Source organism: Cebus imitator, unplaced genomic scaffold, assembly GCF_001604975.1.
Source record: "Cebus imitator isolate Cc_AM_T3 unplaced genomic scaffold, Cebus_imitator-1.0 Scaffold296, whole genome shotgun sequence".
Taxonomy (NCBI): Eukaryota; Metazoa; Chordata; class Mammalia; order Primates; family Cebidae; genus Cebus; species Cebus imitator.
Genome location: NW_016107611.1, coordinates 240932 through 264774, shown reverse-complemented (window position 1 = coordinate 264774; position 23843 = coordinate 240932). Strand labels below are relative to the sequence as shown.

The 23843-nt window shown below is 50.1% G+C and overlaps 3 protein-coding genes and 1 pseudogene across 7 annotated transcripts; 3 read left to right on the top strand and 1 right to left on the bottom strand.

Moving 5' to 3' along the window:
* Nucleotides 1–781: 781 nt before the first annotated feature.
* Nucleotides 782–4557, bottom strand: ZNF576 (zinc finger protein 576). 3 transcript variants are annotated; one of them, XM_017502328.2, is made up of 3 exons: nt 4365–4557; nt 3800–3899; nt 782–1939 (listed from the first exon to the last, which is right to left on the bottom strand). In XM_017502328.2, exons 2-3 carry the CDS (start codon nt 3882–3884, stop codon nt 1512–1514), a joined length of 513 nt encoding a protein of 170 aa, XP_017357817.1. In that variant the 5' UTR covers nt 3885–3899; nt 4365–4557; the 3' UTR covers nt 782–1511. The 3 variants fall into 3 exon arrangements, with proteins under 3 accessions (XP_017357817.1, XP_017357815.1, XP_017357813.1); XM_017502326.2 differs by having other exon boundaries at nt 3800–3896; nt 4243–4556; XM_017502324.2 differs by having other exon boundaries at nt 4243–4554.
* A 45-nt stretch (nt 4558–4602) lies between these two features.
* On the top strand, nt 4603–10770 carry IRGQ (immunity related GTPase Q). Of its 3 annotated transcripts, none has more exons than XM_037729166.1 (3): nt 4603–4797; nt 5648–6179; nt 7932–10770. In XM_037729166.1, exons 2-3 carry the CDS (start codon nt 5650–5652, stop codon nt 9271–9273), a joined length of 1872 nt encoding a protein of 623 aa, XP_037585094.1. In that variant the 5' UTR covers nt 4603–4797; nt 5648–5649; the 3' UTR covers nt 9274–10770. The 3 variants fall into 3 exon arrangements, with proteins under 3 accessions (XP_037585094.1, XP_017357800.1, XP_037585095.1); XM_017502311.2 differs by lacking the exon at nt 4603–4797 and adding an exon at nt 4804–5005; XM_037729167.1 differs by lacking the exon at nt 4603–4797 and adding an exon at nt 5002–5088.
* Nucleotides 10771–15131: 4361 nt separating this feature from the next.
* On the top strand, nt 15132–15768 carry LOC108285280 (60S ribosomal protein L37-like). The gene has a single exon (XM_037729171.1). It carries the CDS (start codon nt 15368–15370, stop codon nt 15725–15727), a length of 360 nt encoding a protein of 119 aa, XP_037585099.1. The 5' UTR covers nt 15132–15367; the 3' UTR covers nt 15728–15768.
* A 2924-nt stretch (nt 15769–18692) lies between these two features.
* On the top strand, nt 18693–20350 carry LOC108285276 (annotated as a pseudogene).
* The last annotated feature ends 3493 nt before the right edge of the window (nt 20351–23843 follow it).

Here is a 23843-nt window from a genome sequence, read left to right as displayed (position 1 = left end):
CCTCTGTCTCCCAGGTTCAAGCAATCCTGCCTCAGCCTACCAAGTAGCTGGGATTACAGACCTGTGCCACCACAACCAGCTAATTTTTGTAGTTTAGTAAAGACAGGGTTTCACCATGTTGGCCAGGCTGTTCTCGGACAGCTGACCTCAGGTGATCCACCCGCCTTGGCCTCCGAAAGCATTAGGATTACAGGCATGAGCCACCGTACCGCACCCTGCCACCCCTTTCTTAAGCTTGAACATTCTACCCAGGAATTTAGCAAGAACTCAGTCACATGGCCACATCTAGCTGCAAAGGAATCTGGGAAATGTAGTCTTTCAGCTACCATGTGCCTAGCTAAAAACTGATAGTGATCAGTCTACCACATCCACCTCACCTGTGGGCTTTAAAAACATCCCTCCACATAAACAGAGTCTACAAGTGTTATATTCAGGGCATTGACCATTGTCTGCAGGTGCAGGGCAGGTAACTAAGGGGGTAATACTGGCCTGGTGGGACTCATCTCCAGTTGATGGTGACACCCACTGCTTGCTCCAGCCTGTTGTAGCTTCTGCCCTGCCCCTGCTGACAATGTCAGCCTGGGTTGGGCCTTTCAAGAGAGCTGAAAATAGGATCTTAATGAGAAAGCTCCCAGTGTTGGCCAAATAAAACCTGAAACAGAAGGCATCTCTGTTTGATTCCAAATCAGTTTCCCCACAAGGCGAGGCCAACTCTGCCCTGAGTTCTCCCACCTGCCCACACCCTTATGTTCTCTGGAAATTCCCACTCAAAAGCCAGAACTCCCGGTTTAGATATTTTAATATGGATGTTTTGTTTTTAGATACTATTCTCGTTAACTTATTCATACCATTTCACCTACACATATGAAAAAATATTTCATGACTAGAATGATATCCAAAATTATTTAAACAAGGCATAAATTATCAGGGGACTAGTGCCATAGCCCCTCTGAATGAGGAGGGCTGGCAGGGGGTGGGAATAGACTCAAGGACTCAAATTTCCACCCCCACTCAATTGGGGTCCAGCTCCCAACTTTGCTGCCCCCTCCCCAAAGGCCCAAGTTGCCCCACATCTGGAACTCATCCAGGGGCACTACAGGCCAGCAACACCTTACCTTCCCTGCCCTCATTCAGGCAAAGGTCCAGGGCAGTTTGCTCCCACAGCCCATGGTATCCATCTGTGAAGAATGAAGGGTGATGGCACAATCCACAGCTAAGTGTTTAACTGGGAATTAGGGAGACACAATTTCTCTCCCGTACTCTCTTCCCATTTTTTTCTAAACAAAAGATCTCATTATTGTCTGATGTCACCGTCTCCTGAAGACCCTGTGTCCTCCAAAGACTGAAGCTCTAAATGAGAATCTTCTGGGTCCTCTTTATTAAGAGCCATCTGCCCTCCCAGGGGAGGGAAGCAAATCCCTCAGGGCCCCCAGAGTTCCTGCACCCCATATCATGGGTGGGTCTCATGGGCCACAACGCCACCTGTCACCATGGAGAGGCTTAAGCTGCACTCAGAGCTCCCCCCGGGCATGCCGAATGTAGTGTTGATGCAGCCCTGCTTCCTGAGCAAAGTCCTGACCACACTCTGTGCAGGCGAAGGTGCCAGGAGGGGCTCGGGCCTCATGCATCTGGCGGTGTCGCCTGAGAGAAGCAGCCTGCCCAAAGGTCTTGCCACAGTCAGGACAAGGGAAGGTGGGTTGGGCAGTAGTGGTTGCAACCGGTGGGGTGGGCTTGGCGGCTGGACCGTGGCTGCGCTGGTGGGTGATCAGGGCTTTGGAAGAGGGGAAGGAGCGGGCGCAGGTGAAACAGATGAACAGGACCCCCTGCAGCTTCTGGGCCACGAAATCCGCTGGGTGTTCCCGCTTCATGTGACGCTCCTGGAACTTGGAATCCGCGAAGGTGATGAGGCAGCGGGTGCACTTTGGGGCCCCCAGGTGGCCTGAGGGATGTGGGAAGAGGTCAGGGGAGGTCAGTGGAAGTCTCCAGAACCTCTCCTGAGCCCCAGAATCACACCAGCAATTAACATTGAGTGTGCTATGTGCTAGATTCTGTGCTAATGCTGGACAACCACACAGAACTGTTCTTGGACCCATTTTATGGACAAACAAACAGAGATTCAAAGAGATTAGGAGGCTGAGGTGGGTGAATTACCTGAGCCCAGGAGTTCAAGACCAGCCTCGGCAACACGGTAAAACCCCATGTCTACTAAAATACAAAAAATTAGCTGGGCATGGTGGTGTTCACCTGTAGTCCCAGCTACTCAGGAGGCTGAGGCAGGAGAATTGCTTGAACTTGGGAGGCAGATGTTGTAGTCAGCCGACATCATGCCACTGCACTCCAGCCTGAGCGACAGAGTGAGACTCCATCTCCCAAAAAAAAAAAGGTTAGGCAAGTTGCCCATAGTCATGAGGCTAGGAAAGGAAATGGTGGAGCCCAGAGTCGGCCAGCCCAATAGAGGGGTATGGTGATTACAGCCCAACCTTTGGAGCCAGACTGTTCCGCCACTTCCTAGACACAATTTAACCAGTTTCTTTATCTGGAAAATGTGCTAATAACAGTATCTACTCCATAGGACCACTGGAAGGAATAACTGAATTGCTATATAGTCGTTTGCAATGGTGACTAATGATACAGACAAATGGAGCTTGACATCCATGATCGGCTCTGGTACTCACAGCTAGACCTTGGTGTTCTGTTGAACATAAATAATTTCACAGAACATCAAGGACAGCCAAGGCCACGCTGTGACAAGAATGAATCAAGACAAGACTACATCATCATAACGTCTGAACACAGACAAAATATGAATACTGTCCAAGCAGACAAATGACCAAACTTCCTCCTATCCTGGCTAATGTGAATGTCTGCTGCTGCTTTATCAGTCAGAACTTGAGCCTCACCTTCTTCCTCCTTCTGCATAAGATTTATTAAAATAGCCAATCATAGAATTGCCGCTGCTTCCTGGTGGCATCCAATCCAGAGCCAAACAACACTTTTGCTGGAACCTTTTCCAAAACCACCACCCACAAGCCCAAATCCTATGTCGTTTTTAACACTTAGTGAGTCACCCCACAGTTCTCCCATGGTGTGTGTTTTTCATTGCACTAAGTGATAAACCCAACGTGTTCAACTGCGGGTGTGTTCCTGGTAGTCTCTGGCTCAAGGGCATTGAGACTACAGCTCTTGTTAGAAATACCTTTCTCTGCCTCAGTTCCCAGTTTAAAGGGCCTGTTATTAGAAGGACTGAGTGAGATAATGAATGTTAAAAATCATTCATAAGAATAAATACACGTAGCACATAATAAAACATTCAGCAGGAGATATTGCTATTACATACCAAACTGGCTACCATCATTAACACCCAGCTGTCCCCTTTGCTGCAGTTAATCCCATAACCACCCTGTGAGGTGGGTAGTGCCAGCCTCTTGACAGTCAGGGAAACCAAGGCCCAAGTTAACACTGAAAGTCTAGGGCAGAGTCAGAACTAGGATCTTGGGGCTTCTCTCCCAGTAAAACTATTCTGAGCCACATCTCCAACCCAAGCCTCTCCTGGAAGCCACCTTATCCCTCTGAATGCGTAAGCACTGCAATCCTGCTTATGCGGCCAGAGGAGGGTGAGTACTCTGGCCACAAAAGCAGGTGTGAGGAGAGGCACTTCCTTCTAGAGCAGTTTAGGGGCCATTACAGCACCTTCTCGACAGGCGAAACTCTGTGGGGCCTTGGACACAAGTGCCACAGAGATCTTAGCGTCAGCTCCTGCAGCCCACCCTCCTCTAGCCAGCCAGCCATGTGTACTCACAGATGTTGCCTCCTGGGCTCTGGGGACTTCTGTCCTTGGGTGAATCCTGCTGCTCCATGTTCTCTTCAGGGTTCGGGTCCTCCATGGTGCTGGGACCCTTCTAGTCAAGAGAGGAGCGGGCATGAGGGAAGCTGTTCATCTGTTACCAGCAGAGGGCACCCTAAGTCTATGACCTTTGACATCGCCAGAGGCTCTCCTTGCCTGCCTTTGACCCCTACGACATACTCTATCCTTGAACTCTAATTGGTGGAGTTCTTGTTAAGAGAAACTTCAAATCTCCCAAAAGACTGGACTTCCCGGGTTTGGGACTCCCCTAGAGTCTTCTCACTGGTGTGACCTGTGACCTGCTGCATCAAAGTCACTGAACTCAGCGTGGGAGCCTTTATCTTTGACACCAGCGTCATCCCAGTCTCAAGTGTCTTGAGGTAGGTAGTGATACCCACCCTTTATCCCAGTTCTTCCCGGGAAACATCCTCTGACATCCTGTGATTTTTGTTCCGCCCAGAGCCCCCGCCTCCCACGCGCGCTTGCAGCCAGTATCCCGCTACCCGCAAGCGCTGCCTACAGGTTCCTGCTCCCAGGCCTCTGTTTTCCTCCGCAGAGTGGAGGGCTGCCTTTCGCTGCGCCTGTCAGTCTCTCGCCACAGCGCCGCCACCCAGAGAGAAGTGGGATAGGACCCACTTAGTCTCAGGGTCCCCCGTGGTTTCCGCGCCCTTTCGCCACATGAGTCTCTCAGAGCCGAGAGCCCGGATTTGCCATCCGGCAGTAGTACAGTCGCACCAGCCCGGTGCTGAAAATAACGGAAGGGGTCCTTCTCTGCACTGGGGCGCGTTATGATGACGTTACAGCACCCTGTGCCGTAGACACCTAAGGTTTTTGTGCTTGAATGAGTAGGCGCTCGTGGCGCGCAGGCGCGTTGACTCCCTCATTGTTCTAGGTCCTGAGGCCGCGGAAGAGGGGCGTGCGCACTTTGGCCGTTCTGCGCAGGCGCTGCGAAGGTCTGGTTTTTCTGCAGTCTCCCTTCCAAGACACACCCCCTTGGTTGAGGGAGTGACGTCAGGTTAAAGCCACCGGGACGCGTCCCGGCATCTCTAAATCACGGCGTTCTGGCCTCTTCGGCCTCCGTCCGCCGCGGCCTAGGGTCGAGCTTCTCAGTGACTGACCCACCGCCACCGACTGCGCTCTCCCGTGGGTCGGCTCTGCTCGGTTGGTGATTTGGAAGGCGGAGGGGGGAGGATAAAAACAACAGTGTGTCCGAGGGAGGAGGGACTGGAAGCCAGATTTCTGAGGTTTCATTTATTTTTATTTATTTTTGAGAGATGGCCTTGCTCTGTCGCCGGGGCTGGAGTGCGGTGGTGCGATCATGGCCCACTGCAGCCTCCACGTCCTGAGCTCAAGCGATCCTCCCACCGCAGCCTTCCGAGTAGCTTGGGCTACAGGCGCGCGGCACCACTCCCGGCTAAATTTTATTTTTTATAGGGACAGGGACTCCATCAGCGAGTCCCACATGTTACCCAGACTGGTCTCGAACTCCTGGCCTCAAGCGATCCTCCTGCCTTGGCCTCTCAAAGCCCTGGGATTACAGGCATGAGCCACCACGCCTGATTTTTGAGTTTTTGAAGCAAAAAGGGAAACGTTTCCATCTAGAAAGAAGGTGGACAGACAGGACGCCTGGGATCCCGGGGGAATAGCGTCTGGGCTCTGGATTTTTTAGGTCCTGGAGAGTGACGCTCAAGAATCGAAGGGGACAGAGTGGAGGATTGAGGCCTGGGTTCCGGGTGGGGCGGCTGGGAAAGAAAAAGGTCAGGTGTTCCCTGACCCGTGTCTTCTCCACCCGTTGCTTTCCAGCCATGCCTCCGCCGCAGGGTGACGTGACCGCCTTATTCATCGGGCCTCCAGGCTTGGGAAAGTCTGCGCTGATCGCAGCGCTGTGCGACAAGGATGTGGAGACACTCGAGGCTCCCGAGGGACGGCCGGACTCCGGGGTCCCCAGCCTGAGAGCTGCGGGCCCAGGCCTTTTTCTGGGCGAGCTGAGCTGCCCACCCGCAGCGCCCGGGCCCTGGGCGGCGGAAGCCAACGTGCTGGTACTGGTGCTGCCTGGACCTGAGGGGAACGGCGAACCCTTGGCCCCAGCCCTGGGAGAGGCAGCGCGGGCCGCCCTGGCCCGAGGGACGCCGCTACTGGCTGTGCGGAACCTCCGTCCTGGGGATTCACAGAATGCCACCCAGGCCCGTGATCAGACTGCAGCTCTGCTGAACAGCGCCGGGTTAGGAGCCGCGGATCTGTTTGTGCTACCGGCGAACTGCAGCAGCTGCGAAGGCTGCGAGGAGCTAGAGCGCCTCCGGGTGGCACTGCAGAGCCAGGCAGAAGCGCTGAGGAGGTGAGTGTCGGCTTTCTGGCTGGATCCCTTAGCTGAGACCCTAAGCACCTAGGTCCTCTTTGAGGTCCGTGAGATCCCTCCCCCAGTGAGTTTGAGGCAAATCTTAACTCTATTATTATTTGTTTTTTTTTCCCTCAGAGACAGGATCTCGCTAGGTTGGCTAGGTTGAATTTGAATTCCTGGCCTTAAGCGATACTCCCGCCTCAGCCTCCCAAAGTGCTAGGATTACAGTCGCGAGCCACCATACCCAGCCTGTTTTTAAGACAGACTGGAGTGCAGTGGCACAATCCTAACTCACTGAGAGCATCCACCTCCTGGGCTCAAATGACCCTTCTGCCTCAGCCTCCAGAGTAGCCAGTACTACAGGCTGCAAAACAGGATTTCGCTGCTTCCCCAGGCCAGCCTTAAACTCCTGGCCTCAAGCCATGCTCCCACCCAGGCTTCCCAAAGCCCTAGGATTAGAAGGGAAGGGCTTAACACTTTATCTGTTGGGGCCCTGAGGCTCATTTTTCCAGGCCCTGGCCCAACCAAGGTGATCTGCCCGCCTTGACCTCCCAAAGTGCTGGAATTACAGGCATGAGACACTGTGCCCAGCCCCCTGGAAGATTTTGCCTGAAAACTCTAATCCCTGAGCCGTCTCCACCATTAGCTTGGTTTTCAAGCGACCTTGGTTGCCCTAAAGCCATACCTGCAATGAGTGTTATTATTAAATATATTATTTTATTTATTTATTTATTTGAGATGGCGTCTTACACTGTTTCCTGGGCTGCAGTGCAAAGGTGAGATCTCCGCTCACTGCAACCTCTGCCTCCCGGGTTCCAGCAATTCTTCTGCCTCAGCCTCTCTTGTAGCTAGGATTACAGGCGCCCGTCCCCACACCCAACTATTTTTTTTTTTTCCTTTTTTGGGGATATTTTTAGTAGAGATGGGGTTTCACTATGTTGGCCAGCCTGGTCTCAAACTCCTGACCTCACGATCTGCCCGCCTTGGCCTCCCAAAGTGCTGGGATTACAGGCGTGAGCCACGGCGCCTGGCCATTGAACATTATTATTTGGGGGCGTCCTCATCCACCTCCTTTCTCCAGCTCCCTCTCGTTTCTGTGCCTACTTGCTGGCTACCTCCTGAATTGGCTCTCCCACCTGCCAGCCTCCTCATTTTCAGACTTTAAAATGAGATTCAGAGAGAGGCAGTTCCTTGTTCCCGTACACTCTCATCTTTTTTCCTTAGCTTCACCTGCCTGGGTGACTACCTTAGCCACTCCCCCTTAGTAAGAACTAGTAGATGAGATTTTTCCCTTCATTGACTCTCCTTAGGCCTAACCTCTGAAAAGAGTGCCTTTGGGGACTTTGTCTCAAATAGTGTTGAGACAGACACATTTGCGATTCTTTGTTCTAGGGCCCACCCTCTTTGAGCTTTGTCCTGCCTCACACAGCTGACCCTTGGGAAAGCGCCGCCCCCAAATACTGTATTCCATAGAAGTCTTAGCCCAATCCCCATTTGAGGCTAGGGTGGGAAATCTGACCTTAAGCCCAGCCATCCAATCATCAGGACTCCATTATTGCTTTAAGCCCCAACCATATCATCATGGCCCCTCCCTATCGGTTTCTGTTTGCTGTGCAGTTAGGCCCCTCCCTTTCCCACCACTGCCCCACTCTGGGATTATTCGGAGAGCTCTGCCATTGTCATCATAGCCCAGTCCTTGTCATCCAGCCCCTCTTCTACCCTTGACCCTGTGCCTTCTTGTCTCCACAGGCTCCTGCCACCGGCCCAGGATGGTTTCGAGGTGCTAGGTGCAGCAGAGCTGGAGGCTGTGCGTGAGGCCTTTGAGACCGGCGGCCTGGAGGCTGCGCTGTCGTGGGTACGCTCAGGTCTGGAGCGCCTGGGCAGTGCACGGCTAGACCTGGCCGTGGCCGGCAAGGCTGACGTGGGCCTTGTGCTGAACACGCTGCTTGGATTGGATCCTGGCGACCCAGGTGCTGCGCCTGCTTCGGTGCCCACGGGACCCACTCCCTTCCCGGCCCCAGAGCGCCCGAATGTGGTGCTCTGGACTGTGCCTCTGGACCCCGCGGGCACTGCCACCACCCCCGCTGCCACCTCCCACCCTTCGCACTATGATGCCCTCATCCTCGTCACCCCTGGGGCCCCCACTGAGAAGGACTGGGCCCAGGTCCAGGCCTTGGTGCTACCAGATGCGCCTCTCGTCTGTGTGCGCACAGACGGCGAGGGTGAGGATCCGGAGTGTGTAGGAGAAGGCAAGATGGAGAAACCCAGCAGCGAGAGCTTAAAGAGCGCAGGCGGAGGGGAATTGGAGAATGGACTCAGTCAGGGAAGGGAGAAATATAGCGGTGGATCGCAGAAAGCAGGCAGCGGGGAAGGTTCTGGGAAAGCTCGCAGCGAGGGTTTGCAGCAGGTTGTTGGCGTGAAGAAATCGGGTGGTGGGGACTCAGAGCGGGCCGCCGCGTTAAGCCCAGAGGATGAGACGTGGGAGGTACTGGAGGAGGCACCGCCGCCAGTGTTCCCCCTACGGCCTGCCGGACTCCCAGGGCTGTGCGAATGGCTGCAGCGAGCGCTCCCCACAGCCCAGGCAGGGGCGCTGCTGCTGGCGCTGCCACCAGCGTCTCCCAGCGCTGCCCGAACCAAGGCTGCGGCACTGCGGGCCGGGGCGTGGAGGCCAGCTCTGCTGGCTAGCCTGGCGGCGGCAGCAGCACCACTCCCAGGACTGGGCTGGGCATGCGACGTAGCGCTTCTGCGGGGTCAGCTGGCCGAATGGCGACGGGGCCTGGGGCTGGAACCCGCGGCGCTGGCTCGACGTGAGCGCGCTCTGGGTCTGGCTCCTGGGGAGCTGGCAGCGCGTGCCCATTTCCCAGGCCCGGTGACGCGGGCTGAGGTGGAAGCAAGGCTGGGCGCGTGGGCGGGTGAGGGCACTGCTGGGGGCGCAGCACTGGGCGCACTCTCCTTTCTGTGGCCTGCTGGTGGCGCAGCGGCGACAGGTGGCCTGGGCTACCGCGCGGCTCATGGGGTCCTGCTGCAGGCGCTCGATGAGATGCGGGCTGATGCCGAGGCCGTGCTGACACCCCCTGAGTCTGCACAGTGAGGGGTGGGATGGGGGCCAGGCTCCCCTAAGTTTCACCTCAAGGGGAGGGGGCTTGGGAATCCAGATTCTGGCAGGGGATGTCTGGGCTTAATTCTGGGTGCTTGAAGGGGATGTGGACTCTGACTTCTAGCTGGGATATGTGACTTCTCATCACCTGGATTCAGAGAATCTGGGGGACAGGAATCCTGATTTCTTTAGGAACCATGGGGCATGACATCCGGACCCTTCAGTCCTGAAGGGAGTTGGTGGCTGGGACTCTGGAAGGGACTATGCCTGTGTCTCCTAGGGAGTAGAAACTGGAGTTATTGGATGTTTAGTCCTCCAGTGGAGGAGGGTCGAAGTCCTGTTTCCTAATTGGTGGGGAGGTGTCCATGACTGGGACCTGAACTCCAGTATAGGGGTGGGAGACCTGAGCGCCCCAGGGAGCTGGAACTCATGGGCTTCAGAGCCTCAGGGAAACAGGGTCTACATTTCTCTTGGAGAAAAAGCCTGCACACAGGTCCCAAAGGAGCAGTGGGCTTTGAATCTTTATGGGGTTGAGGAGGCCTCTGGAGTCTCAGCCTCCTGGGTTCCAAGATGGCTGGGGACTTTGGTTCCTAATTCTTGGGTCAGGGGAGGTCTGCATCTGGAGGAGGGATTGAGGGCTTGTGGGAGAAAGCTCTTGATCACTCCTGGGGAGTAGATGGGTTTCTACTAACTGCCCTCCAAAAGTCTGTTTGTAGAGACGGTGGTCCCACAAAAATGAGGTGAGGTGGGTAAGAGGTCTGGGCATGGTGGGCTCTGAGAGTAGCTGGGGACCAGGAATGAGGCCTTCTGGGTGTGGAAGGGCAGGAAAGCACACCTCAGAGATAGAGCTTCTGTAAACCTTGTGTTGGGATCCCGGCAACTGCCTCTGTGAGTGTGACTGGGAAGGGATATAACTGCCTTCACTTTCTAGGTGCTGAGCGATTCAGGTGATTTCTGGGGAGTCTGTTCCTCTGTCTCTTTTCTTTAGGGATATCTATCTGTTTTTGGCCTCAGTTTCTCCTGTCATTTAGCCATAACCCTTTCTGGCCTTGGTGTTTTGTGCACCTTCCTTTTTGGAAGAGCAGCTGTGCTGCTGCACTGGTCCAAACACTTCTGTGTGGCTGCCTTGGGTATCTCCAAGAGGCTCTGCTTTCTTGTGTACATAGAGGGTGCTGTATTGAGCCAGGGGCCCACCAAATGAGTGGGCAGGCATTTGAGACCATGGGAATATGCCAGGAGTGAGTGAAGCAAAGGCAGAAACCACAGTGCCTGGAATGTTCTAGGCTGCTAGCTACATGTAGGGGGAAAGCTGCAGGTTATAGAATTCTTCAGCATCAGAAACAGAAAAGGAGGATCTGAAAATCCAAACAAAGTCCAGAGAGGGCAGGCTTGAGGCCCAATAGCACACAGTGAGGCCCTGCAGGTCTGGCCCTTGCCTGTTCTCATTCCCTGCCACTTCCCACTCCCATCCAGCCTGATAGGCTTTTCTTTCTTTTTTTTTTTTTTTTTAATAATGGCTGGAGCCACAGCAGCCACATTGTAATTAAAAGGCAACACTCTTTTTTTTTTGAGATGGAGTTTTGCTCTGTTGCCCAGGCTGAAGTGCAGGGACATGATCTCTGCTCACTTCCAGCTCAGGCTCCTGAGTGGCTGAGATGACAGGCACGGCCCACCACACCTGGGTAATTTTTGTATTTTTAGTAGAGACAGGGTTTCACCATGTTGGCCGGGCTGGTCTTGAACTCTTGACCTCAGGTGATCCACCTGCCTCGGCCTCCCAAAGTGCTAGGATTCCAGGCATGTGCCATCATGCCCCCCTGATTTTCTTTGTGATGCCTGAGTGGACACCTTGAGTCCTGCCTGGGAAATCTTGCCCCTGCTGTTCTCTTTCCTGCAAGGCTCCGCTCATAACTTCCTGTCCTACTCTCAAATCTACCTTCTTGTGGCTGGCTCGGTCAGATCTCAGCTCAAATATCCCCTCAAAGAGAACTTCCCCTCCCTGGACACCCTGTCTGAAGTAGCTCATGTCCCCCATTATTCATTCCGGCCAGTTGAATTTCCTTGTAGCAATTATTACTGTGAAAAACGATCTTATTTATTTACCTGTTTATCGGCGTTTGACCCATTGCCTGTCCTGTTCTTTGTTGTTCCCCCAGCATCTAGAACAATAGCTGCCTGACACAATTGGTGCTTGGTAACTATTATTATTATTATGATACTAGAGACAGGGTCTTGCTCTGTTGTCCAGGCTGGAATACAGCGGCATGACCGAGATTCACTGCCACCTCCAACTCCTGGGCTCAAATGATCCTCACACCTCTGCCTACCGAGTAGCTGGGACTATAGGTGCACACCACCAAGTGTTTTGTAGAGACAGGTTTTGGTTTGTAGCCCATGCTAGTGTTGAACTCCTGGCCTCAAGCGATCCTCGCACCTTGATGGGAGTACAGGTATGAACCACCACACAGCCAGCCTAAATGTTTATCTCATTGATCAGTGGCAGAACTAGGATTGGAATTTAGATTGTTGATCTCTTGCCACAGGATAGGAAAATGGAGCAAGATGGGGAGAAACAAGCATTTAATGGGAGAGAACGCCCTTGTCCAAGGTCAGGGGACCTGGGAAGCAAGTATGGCTTTGCCGCTGTCACTGTGTGTGACTTGGACAGTGCCTTATTTTCCCATCTGTTAAATGGAGGAGCTAGAGAAGAACCTTAAATAGTTTTGAGATCCTGTCTCCCTTAAAAGCTGAAGACAAGGGTAACTGATCTGAGGGCAGATACTTGAGGGATGGTACCACCGTCTCCAGCCTGGACTCCCACCATTGACACTGTTTGTCCCATGAAAGTTGAGATATCCACCATGGGGAAGAGCGCTTTGTTCTATACTGAATGGCTCCAGGCATTTTCATGAAAGCTCTTTCAGCTTTAGGGGAAGAATATTCATCCATATCTGTAATATCTAGTACACTCCTTTATAGCCCTCATATTAGGGTCTAAGCCCTGGCAATCAGGCATGTCACCCATGTGATGGAATGGGAGGGCTGCAGGGCAGCACTGTCCAGCAGAAACAAAATTCAAGCCACACGTGTCATTTTAAGAGTTTTTTGTGTGTGACAGTCTTGCTCTGTCACCCAGGCTGGAGTGCGGTGGCGTGATCTCAGCTCACTGCGATTGCCTCCTGGGTTCAAGCGATCCTGCCTAAGCTTCCTGAGTAGCTGGGACTACAGGCATGCGCCATCACACCTGGCTAATTTTTGTATTTTTAGTAGAGATGGGGTTTCACCATGTTAGCCAAGCTGGTCCCAAACTCCTGGCCTCAAGTTATCCACCCACCTCAGCCTCCCAAAGTGCTGAAATTACAAGCAAGTTTTCTAATAGCCACATTAGACAATTAAAAGGAAACAGGTTAAATTTATTTTAACATGTTTTACTTAACCCAATATATCCCAAATAGCATTTTAGCTTGTCATCGATGTTTTTTAAATGAGTTATTTTACATTGTTTTATGCTGTCTTCAAAACCTGGTGTATATTTTAGACTTACACCACATCTCAATTACCATGATAGTTTTTTCTTCTGAAATGCTTGACCTGTGTTTCGAATTCATAAAATTCATATTTGGAGAAGTAGATTTACATATCCCAGTTCCAATTATATAATAGTTTTCCGAAAACTGAAGTGGGTGTCAATTTTTTTAAACTAGAGATGGGGGTCTCATTAAGTTAACCAAGATGGTTTTAGTTTTTCAGGCAGAGTCTCACTTTGTCACCCAGGCTGGAGTGCAGTGGTGTGACCTTGGCTTACTGCAGTCTCCACCTCTCAGGTTCAAGTCATTGTCTTGCATCAACCTCCTGAGTTGCTGGGACTACAGGCGTGTGCCACCACGCCTGGCTAATTTTTTATTTTCAGTAGAGATGGGGTTTCACCATGTTGGCCAGGCTGGTCTCAAACTCCTGACCTCAGGTGATCCACCCACCTCGGCCTCCCAAAGTGCTAGGGTTACATGTATGAGCCATCACGCTGCCACCAAGCTGGTTTTGAACCCCTGGCCTCATATGATCCTCCCACCTCAGCCTTCCAAAGTGTTGGGATTACAGGCATGGTCCACCGTACCTGGCCTCAGCTGTTCAATTAAAAGTAAATAAGGCCGGGCGCGGTGGCTCAAGCCTGTAATCCCAGCACTTTGGGAGGCTGAGGCGGGTGGATCACGAGGTCAAGAGATAGAGACCATCCTGGTCAACATGGTGAAACCCCGTCTCTACTAAAAATACAAAAAATTAGCTGGGCATGGTGGTGTGTGCCTGTAATCCCAGCTACTCAGGAGGCTGAGGCAAGAGAATTGGCTGAACCCAGGAGGCGGAGGTTGCGGTGAGCCGAGATCGTGCCATTGCACTCCAGCCTGGGTAACATGAGTGAAACTCCGTCTAAAAAAAAAAAGAAAAGTAAATAAAACTTAAGATTCTATGTCTCATTGGCAATAGAACAACATTTCAAATACTCAGTAGCCATGTGTGATCAGTGGCTACAGTATTGGACAGTGCAGATGCAACTTCCATCAGCTGGAAATTCTATCAGCCTAGCTCTCAGGGCAGGTAGTCCTTCAACTGACTTGAGCATGTCACTCCACAAATGGCCTCTACCTCATGTGGTTATGGTGAGAATCAAGCGTATGTATGTATATACATGCAGACAACATGTGCACACACTCATAACATAGTGCACCCTTTCATGAGAAGCCTGACACACTGGGAGCTCAAACTTGAGTGCCACTCAGCCCTGGGCATCACCAAGATGGCTTTAGTCTGGGCGCCTTTTGTCTCATCCCATGCCTTTGCTCAGAATGTGCCCCTCCTTTTTCTGTCACTTGACACCATCTCTGATTTGGTCCTGTCTGACATCACTGCTATATGCTTTGCTGCTCTAAATTTCCTCTGCCCTCATGCCAGCAGGAGTCATGCCAGAGATCATATCTGAGAAAGCAAGACAATTTTGTGTGTGTGTGTGTGTGTGTGTATATGTCTGTGCCCATAGAGGAGTGCTGGTTGTGTTGATATAGTTAGTTGTATATTGGTTGTGTTTATATAGTTGTATATATTGACACCCTTGAGTGTTAGGGCTCTTCGTGAGGGTGTTCACCTTTTAAATCATGACTTTCAATGGGATTGAATTTTAGTCTTTGTGAAGACATAAGGTTGTCGATAGGCGTCTGTCTCTGGGAGCATCCAAGCAGAAAAGACTAAGACTCTCGTGTAGACAGATCACTGGCTGCCATCAAAGTGTGTCTGTATGGCACCACAGGGCTGGAAGACTCTTAAAGGCAGGAATTCAAGGAAATTGATGATGAATTTTGGAATTGCCCTCAGAAGCAGAACAGGCACGGAAAACTTGGGTGAGTGGGCGAGGCAGCCTAATCACCACAGCAGAGTTCCATGTATTCCTGGATGATGGTGGAGGGGTTTGTGTCCACTGCAGTGGGGAACCATGAAGGACACATCAAAGATATGGTTGGCCTGTGGTGCCCTTTGGAGGAATGAATAAAAATGAATAGAAATCCTATTGTGTGTCTGTTTTTCTGGAGTTTGAGGGAACAAAAAGATCCTCAAGATTTTGACTGTGCTGGAAACCTGGACTCTGGGTCTGGGGATTGGAGGGATGGTGGGGAATCTGCCAGGAAAGACTGGGCTGTGATCAAGAGACTTTATCAGTATCTGAGTTTTGCCACCCTGGAAGGAGTGCAGGCAGACTTCCTGTTTAAACATTGGGAGCTTGTGATGGTAAAGCACCTTACCTCTGGAGCCAGCTGGACCCATTAATGTCCCCAGTTGGTCCAGCCTTTCTGTAGCCATTCAGTTGAATTGTTGCTCTCCTTCTAACTCTAGACTTGACTATGTGATTTGCTTTGACCACTAGAACAACAGCAAATGTGATGCAAGCAGCGGCTTGAAAAGTGCGTTGCACACTGGACTTCCTCTCTTGCTGCCCTTGGGGCCCCTCCCACCACTGCCACATCCAAACCCCAGGCTGGCCCAGCACAGTGGCTTGTACCCAGAATCCCAGCACTTAGGGAGGCAAAGGTAAAAGGATTACATGAGTCCAGGAGATCGAGGCCAGCCTGGGCAACATGGCAAGACCCCATCTCTACAAAAAATCAACAACAGCTTTTCTGGTCCCGGTCGCAGAAGCAGGATGACAAAGGGAATGTCATCGTTTGGGAAGCGTCGCAATAAAACGCACACGTTGTGCCGCCGCTGTGGCTCTAAGGCCAACCACCTTCAGAAGTCGACCTGTGGCAAATGTGGCCACCCCGCCGAGCGCAAAAGGAAGTGTAACTGGAGTGCCAAGGCTAAAAGACAAAATACCACCGGGACTGGTCGAATGAGGCACCTAAAAATTGTATATCACAGGTTCAGGCATGGGTTCCGCGAAGGAGCAACACCTAAACCCTAGAGGGCAGCTGTTGCAACATCCAGTTCATCTTAAGAATTTCACAGATTGCCGGGCGCGGTGGCTCACGCCTGTAATCCCAGCACTTTGGGAGGCCGAGGCGGGTGGATCACAAGGTCAAGAGATCGAGACCATCCTGGTNTTTTATGAGACGGAGTCTCACTTTATCACCCAGGCTGGAGTGCAGTGGCACAATCTCAGCTCACTGCAACCTCTGCCTCCTGGGTTCCAGAGATTCTCCTGCCTCAGCCTCCCAAGTAGCTGGGATTACAGGCACACCCCACCACGCCTGTCTAATTTTTGTATTTTTAGTAAAGACAGGGTTTGACCATGTTGGTCAGGCTGGTCTTGAACACCTGACCTCAAGCAATCCACGTGCCTAGGCCTCCCAAAGTGCTGGGATTACAGGAGTGAGCTACCCACCGTGCCCGGCCAATCTTCACCGTTTCTATTATTCATCATCATTTTTGTTGCTTTTGCTCTTTCCTCAGGTGACGATTGTCATGTCGTTATACAGCACTGAGCAGAGTTTCTCCACTCACATCCCAGGACGATGACCGGAGGATTATTCTCAGGAGATAAATGGCTCACCACCAGTCTTGGGCTGTGTCTGTACCACCTGGGGTCAGAGGTGAACCTTCTGAAATACTGCAAGTCCCTTTTGGAGGCAGGGACCATCTCAAGCTTGCTGAGGCGACCCCTGGAGGGCGACCTGTCTGTTTCTGAGCCTATGGAAAGATTTAGAAGCGTCCCTCACCATGGTCCTAACTGCAGTGTACAGGCCTGTGAGCTGAAGCAAGGGCCCCTAGGACAAGCCTGTTCAACATGAAGTTTTCTAAGTCAACTTGGAGCCTTTCCACCAGGAATGGCAGTGAAGGGCTTCACCTCCCACCTGGCAAATTTTTCTAAGTCAGTGTAGCAGCCTGGGGTCTGCTACCGCTCAAAACAATGCCGTTGGAGAGTATCCTATGGCAGTCTGAGCCTCGGGAAATGCTGGAAGTCCCCTCAGGTGGCCACAGAAGCCTGGAGCTATACCTGCCATTTTCAGCAACATAGATGAACCCAGAGGGTGTCAGGCCAAGCAAAATAAGCCGGGCACAGAAGGACGAACACTGTACAATCTCACTTAAATGTAGAATCTGAAAAAGTGAAATTCACAGCAGCAGAGGGTAGAATTGTGGCTGCCAGGGACTGGGGTAAGGGTGGCAGAAATGGAGAGATGTTGGCCAAAGGTACAAAGAAGCTGGCATGGTGGCTCATGCCTGTAACCCCAGCTATTTGGAAGACTGAGGCAGGAAAATCACTTGAGTCTGAGAGTTCAAGGCCAGCCTGGGAAGCATAGCGAAACCTCCTCTCTAAAAACAAACAAACAAACAATCAATCCAAACAAAAACCCCACAAAGGGTAGGAAGGTTCTGTTAAACAGGATGAATAAGTTCTGGAGATCTTACGTACAGCAATGTGACTATAGTTAATAATACACTATAGTTTACCTGAAATTTGCTAGGAGAGTTGATCTGAAGTGTTATCACCACACACACAAAGCGGTAACTGTTTGAGGTCAGGGACGTGTTAATGAACTTGACTGTAGTCATCACTTCGCAATGTAGATGTATACTGAGTCATCACATTCTACACCTTAAATATATACAACTTCAATCTGTCAAGTATACCTTAATAAAGACGAGGAAATAATTTAGGGGTCAAAAAAAGATACAAAAGCCTCTTCAAACAGGGCTTTATCCACAACCTGCTGGGGCTGAGGAGGTGATGAGACCTAAGCCAGCTCAGATGTGGTGGGAAATGCAGCCTAGGGCAGAATGGTAGAAGGTGCTGAGTGCTGCCAGAATGGCTCTGTGACGTCCTGCATTCTTGGTGGGAGGAACTAGGGGCTTGTCTGCAATCTGACCTCAAGGTTGGAACTACTAAGGGGCCTCCCTCGCTGCCTCCAGCCTCATCCACACCAGTTCCATACTATCTGGTAGCCAGGGTGGTCTTTCAAGCATCAATAAGTCTTCTGTGCCTGAAACCGCTCAACAGGGTCCTTCATTGCCCTCTTGCCAAAGGAGGGAGTTCAAACTGTCAACCTTGGCCTTGGCCTTTGGTGATTCGGCTCCTTCCCTAACTGGCATTCCCAGCAGTCCCATGATTTTCCCCAACATTGTGTGCTCCATGAGGACAGGGATCATTCCGATTAGATTGGCGTCCATCAGACTGAGGTCTCCAGTAGAAAACCTAGTTGGGCTCTAAGCTAGAGGTGCCCAGCTTAATTCAGGACACAGTAAGAGGGTCTTTGGGGGTGAATGACATCGTTTATAGATTTTTATAATTGATCCAGCAGATTATTCTTCCACATAGACGAGGGATTAAATATATTTATTAGTCAAAGGGATCCGAACTGACAGGGGATCATCCCAAAGTTTCACTACTTGATCTGAGCAATTCCAGATGAAGACTTCACAAGTTGCAACTCATTCAGAGAGCGAGCATCTTCTTAATTAACATGGAAACCAATCCAATCTCCTACAAGAACCAAGGAAAAGAACCATGTTCTTCAACACAGTGAGTAGGTGGGCATGGAGCCACCAGCAGACATCAAGCATGGCTTCCACCTCTTGCATCTTAGGAAAGGAAAGCAAATATTTCCTTCCTGCCTGCCTGCCTTTTTTCCTTCCATCTTGCCTCCAGTCCTTCCTTCCTGCCTTCTTTCCTCCTAAAGTAACAAAAATTGTTCAGATCCAAAAGAATCTAAGAAGCTGTAGTGTTTACAAAAAAAAAAAGCCAGGCCTGGTGGTTCATACCTGTAATCCCAGCACTTTGGGAGGACATGGTGGGTGGATCACCTGAGGTTGGGAGTTTGAGACCAGCCAGACCAACATGGAGAAACCCTGTCTTTATTCTAAAAAAAAGAGGATGGAAGGGAGGGGGACAGAAGGAAGGGAGGGAGGGAAGGAGGAAGGGAGGGAGGGAGAGAGGGAAAGAAAGAAGGAAGGAAGGAAGGAAGGACCTGAGCTAAAGAGATACATGGCCCAGTCATCCTTGATCCCTGAAATAGGCAGCTGAGACTAAAAGAATTGCCCAGCTGATCCCAGACCAAATTGCAACCCAGAGAAACATGAACTAAACAGGTGATTGTTCTAAACAACTAAATTTAGTAGTGTTTTTTTTTATGTAGCAAAAGCAACTAATTTGTTCTCTCAGTATGTGATGTGGTCTTTCTCTCCCCAGCAACATGACCTAATGATTAAAATCTTAAACTCGGTGGCACAACTGGCTTGAGCGATTGGAAACAAGATGCAGGACCCCAGGGCAGACACTGAGTGGAATGACATCTTACACAAAAAGGGCATCTTGCCCCTAAGGAAAGTCTGAAAGAATCGGAAGAGGAGGCAGAAGAGGAGCAGCACATCGTCCAGCAGTCAGTGCTGACAACATATGAAAATATGACTTTGGAAGAGCTGAAGGATCATGAAGACAAGTTTAATGAGGAGGACGAATGTGGTATTGAAATGTACAGATGGCAGAGACTGGCTGAGTGGAAAGCAACTAAACTGAAGAATAAATTTGGAGAAGTTTTGGAGATCTCAAGGAAGGATTATGTTCAAGAAGTAACCAAAGCCAGTAAGGGCTTGTGGGTCATCTTGCACCTTTACAAACAAGGAATTCCCCTCTGTGCCCTGATAAATCAGCACCTCAGTGGACTTGCCAGCAAGTTTCCTGATGTCAAGTTTATCAAAGCCATTTCAACAACCTGCATGCCCAATTATCCTGATAGGAATCTGCCCACCATATTTGTTTACCTGGAAGGTGATATCAAGGCTGAGTTTATCGGTCGTTTGGTGTTTGGTGGCATGAACCTGACAAGAGACGAGCTGGAGTGGAAACTGTCTGAATCTGGAGCAATTAAGACGGACTTGGAGGAGAACCCTAAGAAGCAGATTGAAGACATGTTGCTGTCCTCAGTGTGCCGCTCTGTCCCCACGTGGAGGGACAGCGATTCTGACAGGGACTGAGGCTGCAGCTGCTATCACATGCTGAACTTTCTGTGACAAATTGTCTGAATTTTTTAAAAAAGGAAAAAACAAGAATGAATCCTTCTGATTTAGTTTTGTATAAACTATGTTTTAAATCTTTACATTTTGGAAATAATAATTGCTGGAAATTCTGTTAAATAGTTTACAACATTTTAAATTATAGTATTTCCTGTAAAAAAAAAAATTAAAACCAGCTCTTGGTATGGTTAAAAAAAAAAAAAAATCTTAAACTCTGCCACTTTTTAGTTATGTAACCTCCAGTGAGACAGCCCTCTGAGCCTCCAATGTCTCCCGAAAACAGGGATGCAAATAATAGTGCCTATTACATAGAGTTGTGAAAATAAAATGAAAAACAGCTTCTAAGGGGTCATGGAGGTCATTTGTGCTATTAATGAAACATGTCCAGCTCTCTGTCTTCTGACCTTGGGGCAGGATCTCACTTCCTGGTCCCCATGTGGTTGGATGGGCCACATGACTAGCTCCATCCAGTGACTTGTATTAAAAGTCACTTCTGGGTCACAGCATATGATTATCCATGGTAGACTTCCTGTGGCACAGAAATTGGCCATGTTCAAATTGGTGGATTCTTTCTTTTTCCTTTTTCTTTCTTTCCTTTCTTTTCCCTTCCATCCTTCTTTCTTTCCTTCCTTCCTTCCTTCTTCCTTCCTTCTTTCTCTCTTTCTTTCTTTCTTTCTTTCTTCTTTCAACAGGGTCTCACTCTGTCACCCAGGCTGGAGTGCACTGGCAAGATCTCAGTTCACTGTAACCTCTGCCTCCTGGACTCAGGTGATCCTCCTGTCCAAATAGCTGGGACTACAGGCATGCACCACCACACCTGGCTAATTTGTTTGTATTTTTATAGAGACAGGGTTTCTCCATGTTGCCCAGACAGTTCTTAAACTCCTGGGCTCAGATGATCCTTCTGCCTCGGCCTCCCAAAGTCCTGGGATGACAGGCATGAGCCATCATATTCTGCCAGTGGCTACTTTATGATTGTGATGAGCTGAACACCCTCTAGATAGTGCTAGGGTGAAGGAAAATTTCATATTTTTTGAATGGGCAGTCATTCAGCAAATATCCACTCTTCTCCCTGCCACTGGAGAGGGAGTATATTTCCCTCCTCCATTGATGGGTTTGACCATATGATTTACTTAATGGAATTTTAGCAGGCCTAACCTTAGCAAGAGCCTTAAATACACTTGGCTTTTGTGCTCCTGTGATATGTCTTGAGAGCATTTGCCAGGGAGCTGCTGATCCCAGAAAATTGTGGAATCCCATGGAAGAGAGATCTGAATCCTCCCAAACTGCAGCCAAAGCAGCCATCCCACAAACCCTTAGAAGAAGGCTTGTTGGTATAAGTTTCAGTTTTCAGGCTGAGGTGGGTGGATTGCTTGAGCCCAGGAGTTTGAGACCAGCCTGGGCAACATGGGGAAACCCTGTCTCTAAAAAAAAAATTAATACAAAAATAGCTGATTGGTCTCTGTTATTCTACGTCCTTCACCGCAGGAGGCCCCGATGACTTTGTCACAGCCTCCATTGCCTTGTGATCTTCAGGTCCTGGGAGACACACAGTTAAGATGCCAGGACATCCTGGAAGCTGGGAAATGGTGAATTGGTTACTCTCAGACCAAGATTCAGCAGACGTGAGGCTGTGACTGCACTGAAAGGCACTGTCTGTAGACCAAATTGTGGCTCTCTTTTTTTTTTTTAATACAAAGTCTCACTCTGTTGCCCAAGCTGGAGTGCAGTGGTTTGATCTCAGTTCACTGCAACCTCTACCTCCTGGGGTCAAGTGATTCTGCTGCCTCAGCCTCCCCAGTAGCTGTTACTACAGGCACCATGCCTGGATAATTTTTTGGTATTTTTTAGTAGAGACGGGATTTTACTATAGTTGGCCAGGCTGGTCTTGAACTCCTGACCTCGTGATCCACCCGCCTTGGCCTCCCAAAGTGCTGGGATTACAGCATGAGCCACCACATCTGGCCCAAAATTGTAGCTCTCTTGCAAAAATTTTGTCAAGCATGAGATTGTGACTTATGTTCTTAGACCCAACATACAGGAGGTGTTGACCCTCATACCTAAAACCTGGACATGTATGGAATTTCTAATCTCATTCCTGAACTTTCCTGCAGGTGTGATTGTGACATACGCCTTTGTCCAGCACCTGAGTGATTTCAGTTTCCTGCCTGGTCCCAGCCCAAAGGTGATGTGACTCTTCTTCAGCCTGTGCCCCACCGAAAGAGGATTGTGATGTATCACTGGACCGAGAACCTAGATGATGTAACTCTCATCTTTTGCTTGGATCTTGCATATTTTGGGTGGATTGGTGACTCTCAGGTCAAGATTCAGTACACCTGTGAGGCTGTGATTTTACTGAGGAGACACAGTCTGCAGAAGAGATTGAGGCTGTTATGCATGGATTCATCTACACTGAGATTGTGATTTGTGTACTTAGACCCAACATCCAAATGATATTGATTCTCATACCTAGAATGAAGACATGTGAAGAAAAAAAAAATATCCAGGCATGGTGGCACACACCTGTAGTCCCAGCTACTAGGAAGGCTGAGCAGGGAGGATTGATTGAGCCCATGAGGTTGAGGCTGCAGTGAGCTGTGATGGTGCCACTGCATTTTAGGTTGGGAGACAGAGTAAGACTCTGACTCAAAGGAAAAAAAAAAAAAAAGAGGCCGGGCACGGTGGCTCACGTCTGTAATCCCAGCACTTTGGGAGGGCAAGGCAGGCGGATGACGAGGTCAGGAGATCAAGACCATCCTGGCTAACAAGGTGAAAAACAATCTCTACTAAAAATACAAAAAATTAGCCTGGCATGGTGGCATACACCTGTAATCCCAGCTACTTGGGAGGCTGAGGCAGGAGAATCACTTGAACCCGGGAGGCGGAGATTGCAGTGAGCTGAGATTGTGCCACTGCACTCCAGCCTGGGTGACAGAGTGAGGCTCCCTCTCAAAAAAAAAAGTCTCAGTTTTAGGATGACTTGTTACACAGCATTATTACAGTGTTTGTTGTTTTAAACCACTGAGATCAGGGACTTGTTTTGTTACTGTAACATCATCTAGTTTGTCTCAGTTGAAGCCAGTGTTTAGCACCTGTCAACTAATGGCCACTCAGTAAGTGGCAGCTATTATGATGATTACTGTTTACTCGGGCACACATTGTCTTTAGAATCCACGTGGTCTTAAAGGTGCTAGGCATTGCACTAAGTGTTTTTTTTTTTGAGATGAAGTTTGCTTCTTGTTGCCCAGGCTGGAGTGCAATGGCACGATCTCAGCTCACCGCAACCTCCGCTTCCTGGGTTCAAGCCATTCTCCTTCCTCAGCCTCCCAAGTAGCTGGGATTACAGGTATGTGCCACCACGTCTGGTTGACTTTCTATTTTTAGTAGGGATGGGCTTTCTCCATGTTGGTCAGGCTGGTCTCAAACTCCCAACGTCAGGTGATCTGCCCACCTTGGCCTCGCAAAGTGCTGGGAGTACAGGGGTGATCCACCATGCCCAGCCTGCACTAAGTGCTTTTTAAGTTGGCTTTCATTTGACTCTCACAACAATCTTATGAGTTTATAACTATTAATCTCTGCATTTTGCAGACATGAACACTGAGGCAAAAAAGGAAGAAGTTAATTGAAAGAGATGATCATGGACTCTGAACTATACCAGACTTGGGGTCAAATCAAGGTTCTGACCCTCTCTAGTTGTTTGACCCAAGACACCTACAATCTATGCCTCAGTTTGTTCATCTGTAGAGTGGGGGTAATACTATCAACCTCATAGAGTTGTTATGATCATGAAATGAGGTATAGGATGGAAAACACAGCATAGGGAACTGGCAAGGATTCATCCCTCCAAAAAAGGCAGGGCTGCCAAGCACGGTGGCTCACACCTGTCATCCCAGCACTTTGGGAGGCCAAGGATGGCACACTGCCCAACCTGGGCAACATGGTGAAACCCTGTTGCTATAAAGAATTAGCCGGGCGTGGTAGTGTATGCCTGTAGTCCCAACTACTAGAGAGGCTGAGGTGGGAGAATCACCTGAGCCTGGGAGGTCGAGGCTGCAGTGAGCCCTGCT